The following is a 7,369-nucleotide window of genomic DNA, read 5'->3' as shown; positions in this document are numbered from 1 at the left end:
TCTCTCTAGAGAACCCTGTCTAACACAGACATCATGCTTGGTAAAGTAGTGGGGCAGCAAAAAAGAGGAAGGACCTCAGTGAGGTTGACTCAGTGAGTTGACTCAGTGCCTGCAATAATGGGCTCAAGCATTGGAACAATTGTGAGGATGGTGCAGGATCAAGCAGCGTTTCATTCTGTCGTGCACAGGGTGGCCATGGGCCAGAACTGACTTGATGGCACCTAACAAGCTTTAGGCACCTAATATGCTTTCCTGTGTACTTTAAGCAATTAACAACACAACATCTTAGTTCAAGGTCTGGCTTTTGAAAAATATCTCCTGTGTCTGGTGTGTTTGTGTTGCAGATGTGCAGCTGAAACTGGATGGTGGAGCCCACCGCTGTGATGGGAGAGTGGCAATGAAGTATGAAGGAGAGTGGGGAATAGTGTGGGATTCCAACTGGAACTTGGACAAAGCGGCTGTGGTGTGCAGACAACTGGGATGTGGAGCTGCTGTTGATGTTTACCAAAAACTGCTTCATACGGGAGAAAAGCCCAACCCAATAATTATATTTACACAATTTTCCTGCAAGGGAACAGAAACAACTCTCAATAAATGTCCACGTTTTAATTTCTCACATTATAAATCTCGGTATTCAATCACTATTTGGAATGTTGGAGTAGTGTGTGCAGGTAAGGCCATTCTGATCTGAAAGGCTGTTCCTCAGTATAAAAGCTTCAGTCTTTTTAGTAGAATTCCTGTGAAAATTTAGGCTCATGGCCTCTTGAGCTTCCCTGGGTAAAGACTGCTGTCATGAATGAATCTTAGAGCATTATGGGATCAGTATGAGAGCTTTCTTAACTCAGGGTAGCAAAGGCCTTAGGTCTATGAGTTCCTGGAACTTTGAAATATTGGTTGTGCATCTTGAGATGTAGGGACGGTGGGTCAGGAGGTGTGGTGCTAAGACTGCATATTTACAACTATGAACCTGAAACCTCTCTTGGTTCAGTCTCTTCAGGTGTAATATGGAGACCCATGACTCAGTTTCTCCTAGTGTTATTTTCAGGTGCGAGAATCTAAGACATCCATTCAATCATGCTTCAGTAAGAGATTATTAGTATACAATAATGAACTTCAAATATGACTTAATCTAGTAATGTTGGGACATTATATAGAGAATTCAGAAAGAACTTCCTAAAGGGACTTTTATGTGACTTTCCCACTAAACAATATTGAAACCCTCATTCCCCACCTGTCTCCCTGCCCCCATATTCCCAAATATTGCCCAGGATAAATTTATCTGTCTGTAATTTTCAAAGCCACAGTCAAAGACTCTCATCTGGGTCCTGTGCCAGGACGCAGTCCAGAGAGGCCCGATTCCATTCTGACTTCATCAGTCTGAGTCCTGCCAGGGAGGGTCTACACTGAGACCCATGTTGGGCCTCTGGGACCTCTTGTGATGCTTAAGGCAAAGGGATCTTTATATCTATTCCAAGTTATCTTACACCGCTTCCAAGTTATCTTACACAGATTAGCTCTGTGAGAGATGATGATTGGACTTCAGATTTCAAGACATTTTAGGCAGACGTACCAATGAAATAAGGCCCTAGGCGGCATAAATGATTTGCGCTGGATTGTTAACCTGAAAGATGGCAGTTCAAATGCACGCAGTGGTGTTGTGGAAGAAAAGGCCCGCTGGGAAGACTGCAGCCAAGAAAATCCCATGAAACAGTTCTCTGCTCAGTCCCACATGGGCGTGCCACGAGTTTGAATTGACTCGATGCCAACCAACTAACAATAACAACAACTAGTGAAGTTGGAATCAGTAGGTGGTACGTGGCTGCTAACTGGAAGGTTGGAGGCTTGAGTCTACCCAGAGATGCCTCCTAAGAAAGGCCTGGCAATCTATTTCCAAAAAACCCCAACCAACCAACCAAACAAAAACAGCCCTTGGAAATCCCATGGAGCACAGAGTCGCCGCGGGTCACAGTTGTCTTGACAGCAGCTATTACTATTGTTACTTTTACTGGTACCAGTGGAACCAGTGAACAAAAGACACTGTGGTTAAAAATGGATGCTTTCTTAATGGAAAAAATTTAATTAGCTGTTCCTTTCATTCTTGCCACACTCTTTTTTTTTGGGTGTCTACAGATTTAGAGTAAAGTGGAGTGGGCATGGGCTTCTGTTTCTCATGGGAAATGCAGAGCCTTGATCCAGGTCTCCTGTTACTCTGTGCTTGTCGTGACTGCTGGAAAAGACTTCAGATGTCTAAATAGTAATGTCCAAGAAGTTAAAGAAAGCTAGATAGCATGCCAGTGTAAGCTGATACCACCTCCTTAATCAGAGGCTTTAGCGGACTTTCTGTATACCAGGGTCCCTGTGACGTACCTTCTGCGCAGGCTCAACTTCTGTTGAAGAAAAGGAGATAAGAAGCACCTAATGGAAGGGTTCTGTGCTTCTGTGAATGCCAAGCTCTGTCAACTGTTGATTAAGACAATAATTAAATCATTGAATCATATTAATCACCATGGCTCTCCTCCGTCACTTCACAGAGATCTCACACCCAAAGTACTGTATGAGATCCTTGCTACCGTCTAATGGGGCTATCATAAACTGTGGTGAGAGCTTGCAGTTTAATCTCAGAGATTAGCTACCTTCCTCGATGTGGATATTTTATGAACTTTTGGGGAGATATGTGGAGTCATTGTTTTAAATGGATTCTTTTGGAGTTCTTAAGGAGGGCCGATCTCTTCAAATGAGAAAAATCTTTATTTTTCAAATAATATACATAATGATGGAAAATTAACAGAATAGGGAAGGTTCTAAAGGGCAAAATAATCCTACACAATTCTAATGTCTTTTAGTTTTTATGTCTCGCTAGCCAGCCATACACCTTAAACCTCGACCAGACTTTTAATTTATTGTTAGCTGCATTTCATAAAAATCACCCACCAATCTTCAGTCTTCTGTTCAGCCCTCAGGGGGAGGTGAAGCTTCTCATGTTGCTAGTCTGAGTGTTTCCCTATCCCTGATTTTCTGTACTCCTACCCATGCTCTATAAGCTATCCTTTATTTAAAAATCTGGTGATGTGAATGATCTGAACTGAATTTTGTTTGTTACCAGGTCCTGAATAAAATGTATGATGAAGTTCATTAGTTAATCTTCCAATGTGGAAATCAATCTTGCTAGTCCGGATAAAGCCAGTTTGGGGTGATATATAATAGTTTAAGATTTTGCTAGATTTTGTCTGCTAATTCTTTTGGTGAAGGTTATTTCTTATTTATTTACTTAAGTATTATAGAATTATTCAGTTTTATTAGTTTTATTTAAAATCGAATCCCAATTTCCAGAATTCCTGGCATGTCATTGGACCTAATGTCCTTTTCTTGTATTTTTAACGCCAGCAGAATTTTTAGTGATCACTGCTTTTACTTTAATAATGATTATTCGTGCCTTGTTAAGTTGTGATTATGTTTGTTCCACAGTTGGGCTTCCCCCACACCCCACACACACTCTCTCTTTGGTGATTTTATGATAGTCCCATTAGACGGTAGCAAGGATCTCATGCAGCAATGCAAAAGCCACCTGAGGGAGACCATCTGTCAGGGAATACCAGCTGACGCACCTGTTCCGATTTGCCTCCCGAGATCTCACTCTTCCCCAGCTCCACTGGTGAGTCTTGGGACTTTACCACTGGGTGACTCAAGGATTGCATTACATAAAAACTTAAGAAACAAAAACAAGCCCCAAACCAACTCATAGCGACCCGGTGCAGGGTTTGCGAGACTGTAAACCATTACCGGGACAGTTTGTCTCATTTTGCTTCTGCTGAGAGAAAGCCCCAAACCAGATGCACTGCCATCGAGTCAGTAACTGTCCATGGAAGTAGAAAGTTCTGTCTTCTCCACGAGCTGCTGGTGCTTTCCCACTGCCAACGACGGTGCGGGTCACAGCCCAAGGCACGACTGCTACCCCACGGTGGGTTCTAAGTTCCGATCTTTAGTTAGCAGCCCACTGTATAACTCATTAACCCACCAGGTGAGGATGAATCCTTTCTATTCAGTTCAGCTAAGAGGGGATGAACACGTCATCAGTAACACAGAAAACAAACTAAATGTAAAGGTGCAACAGTGGTCAGGCAGCACCCGGATTTTATATTCTAAACACGAGGCTTGTTTATAGATTCAAGGAGCAGGCCTGGCTTAAGGGTCAAATGATTGTTAAAAAATTAAGTAAACTTGAAGAGTTTATTTGGTTTTAGAAAGGTTACTGGATTGGGCAGCACATGTCTGGTAAAATAATAATAATAAAAATCCCACTGAACTCTGAACAAGAGCAAGTATGAAATTTATACCCCAGACACAGACAGAATCTAAAATGAAATAAAACCCTCCTAAACAAACAAACAAACAAACAAACAAACAAACAAACAAACAAACAAGAACAATAGCAGATAAAAACCCCAGCAACCACAAAGAGATAGAGTAGGGGGATTTTCCAAAGCTGTGATCTTTATGAAAGTAGATTGTCGCATTTTTCTCCATCAAGTGGCTGGTGGGTTTGAAACAGCAACCTGTTGGCTAGAAACTGAGTACTTAACCCAAGAAGAACACACATTGGCCCTATTCCTGACCTATGGGGTACTGGATGTGGAAAGAAAGAAGCAATTCTCAGTCATTTTAAGATTCTTCCCTATCTGAGTTAGTTAATTGTGCCAGCCTGGCCGATAATCACATGTGGGGCTAATTGAAAGGTGGAGGGATAAATGGGTGGTGAGCCTCGCCTTTCTAGTTCTTGGGTCTCTTGCTTTGTGAGGGTTGCACCGGGTGCAGCTGCCTTAGCAGTTCCCTGCTTCAGCTTGCAAGATTGACTTCATACAAGACATCCCCAAGGAGAAGCTACATGGACATATCCTGATGCAACTCTGGGTGCTGGAGCAGCCATGTGGAGACCCCTGCTAGTGCTGAGATGCTTGTTCGTTCACTGACTCAGCTTTCCTCTTGCAGTCGGCATCATTGCCTCTGTTTTGTGAGGTGAAGGACTTTGTGGACTGGTGTTGGGTTAATGGGTTAATGTTGGACTTGTGGGCTTGGGCAGCACTGGGTTGAGATGTTTTCGTGATGCACATTTTCTTTACATAAAACTCTCTTATACATGAGTTGCTATGGATTTGTTTCTCCAAAGTACCTAGACTAATACACTATCCTTTTGTTTTGCTTTTAAAATCAAGTCCCAGAGTGCTCCAGCAGGTCAGATATCAATATCCAAGCCGGATGCTTATTCAATAAGCAGTTTCCTTGACCGTGGTCCTGTTTGGTTCACACAGCATTCTCCAGGGATTCAGGATCCTCTCAACGGAGAGGGAAGTTGTTGCCTAACATTGTCCCTTTCCTTTGTGGAGGCTGGCCCTGGAAGGAAGCTCTGTTGGGACTCTGCTTTTCCATGGCTCTATCTGCTTGAATCGAACCATGCTTCCAGAAGGCTGATTCTCCCCGTGATGAGGGCTTTCTCCTCTATCTCATCTTCTCTTTCAGCAGTTAGGGTGTTCTTTCCCTCGAAGACAGCATGTGTTTTCTCAGGGCTGCCGCCGACACTTCACACGCAATAATCTCCTGGGGCCTAGGTGTATTCGCTAAAGTTTTTCTTTTTCATCCTCAGAGTTTGTCCATCTGGCTGGAGGAAGTGGACCATGCTCAGGGCGAGTGGAAGTATATCCTGAGACAGAGTGGATTCCAGTTTCTGATAGGAACGTCACCTACGCCACGGCCCACGTCATCTGTGCAGAGTTGGAGTGTGGCAAGGCTGTGTCTGTTCAGGGGGACGTGCCCTGGCGAGACACTAATGGAAAGATCTGGGCAGAAGAATTTCAGTGTGAGGGGCAAGAGGCTGAGCTCAGGCTGTGTCCTAGAGTGCCCTGCCCTGGAGGCACTTGTCACCGCAGCGGGGCTGTCCACGTTGTCTGCTCCGGTGAGACTCAGAGCTTTCCCCTGCTCCGCCACCCCTCCACTATGCTAAGTTTAGAATGTCACCCGAACACGTTTCCGGTTAAAGAGGCTTTCCCTCCGCAGCATGATCTTCCAAGTAAAGCACTTATTAGAGAGAGAGGCACCTTGCAAGGCGGGACGTGAAGGTTTATTGGATAGAGAAGCATTTTGGAAGGGTAGATGTGGAGGGGCCTAAGGCAACACAGACCATGTTTCCACAAGCAAAGGAAAAAAGGCTTTGGAAAGGAAATTTAGGTCGGAAGGACATCATGTTTATTCATGAAAAGAGGCCAATTCTAGGAATTGAGCCCACATAGCGGAGTTATGGTAACTGGGCACACATGCGACAGGTAATCAATGGGGACTGAGGTACACACTTCTGGGCGGGGTGTCGTCACTCATTACGGGAGGTGCCAGGACTTCTGGCTCGAGTCCTCCACTTGTGTGTTTTTGGCCCGTGAGTTCAGTTCAGGTCACTCATGTCTGGTCTGTCCCTGCTCCTGTGTTCACTCCCAACTGGCCAACTACTGAAAGCTGCAGACCAGGGAGTACGACTAAAACATGTTATTCTTACAGCGGAGAAAAATACATGATTTTTGCAGGGGGCAAAGGAATGGAAAATTGTCTAGGCTATTGTAACATGCCATAAGTTTAAATGTTAGTGGAATATGAGGCGTCATAAGGTCCATATGTGTTGGCCTAGGGAAATTCCTCAAAGTCATCCCAACTCGGAATACAGGTTGGGAGAAACCAGCCTCTTTCCTAACTTGTCTCAAGAAAAATCACATCGTTTTATTAACATTCCTGCCTCTCTTTCCCAGGATACACAGGACTGAGGCTTGCATCCCCCAATGGCTCTGAATGTGAGGGCCAAGTGGAGATCCAGATTCTTGGAGATTGGGGACCACTCTGTGACTCTCTCTGGGATCTGGCTGATGCCAATGTTGTCTGTCAGGACCTTGGCTGCGGAGTTGCCATTTCTACCCCAAGAGGAGTGCCTTTTCAGGAGGGAAGTGGCCAGGTTTGGAACCACAGGTTTCACTGTTTAGGCACTGAGTCCCATTTATGGGAGTGCCCTGTGACTGCCTTGGGGAATCCTAACTGCTCCCATGGGGATGCTGCCTCTGTGATCTGCTCAGGTAAGACAGACGAAGGGCTGATGCATTTAGGACTCCTCCTGATAGAGGGGCCTGAGTTAGGAATCTCAACGGTGGGATTCATAGATGAAGATTTTTGAAAGAAGTGACTTCTAGTCTCATAGACCATTCACTTTTCAACTCTAGGCAATAATTATAAAATAGTACTTCCCTGTTTATTCTAAGACCTCTGACTTGCTCAGCCCTGCTCTTGACTTTCTTTCTTTCTTTCTTTCTTTCTTTCTTTCTTTCTTTCTTTCTTTCTTTCT

General features: G+C 44.3%; 1 protein-coding gene across 1 annotated transcript in view; it reads left to right on the top strand.

Annotated features, from left to right (window-relative positions):
• LOC101664341 (antigen WC1.1-like) overlaps positions 1-7,369 on the top strand; it is a 56,239-nt gene that overhangs the window by 33,699 nt on the left and 15,171 nt on the right. Inside the window, exons 2-4 of the mRNA XM_045295996.1 lie at positions 345-671; positions 5,639-5,947; positions 6,786-7,103. Of these exons, the coding sequence (XP_045151931.1) occupies positions 398-671; positions 5,639-5,947; positions 6,786-7,103 (901 nt within the window). The 5' untranslated portion in view covers positions 345-397. The remainder of the gene's footprint in view (positions 1-344; positions 672-5,638; positions 5,948-6,785; positions 7,104-7,369) is intronic.

The sequence above is a fragment of the Echinops telfairi genome, unplaced genomic scaffold (genome assembly GCF_000313985.2).
Source record: "Echinops telfairi isolate 266 unplaced genomic scaffold, ASM31398v2 ScPeMD7_7356;HRSCAF=8355, whole genome shotgun sequence".
In the NCBI taxonomy this organism is placed as follows: Eukaryota; Metazoa; Chordata; class Mammalia; order Afrosoricida; family Tenrecidae; genus Echinops; species Echinops telfairi.
The sequence above is the reverse complement of the archived record's forward strand: the minus strand, read 5'-3'. Positions and strand labels throughout refer to the sequence as shown.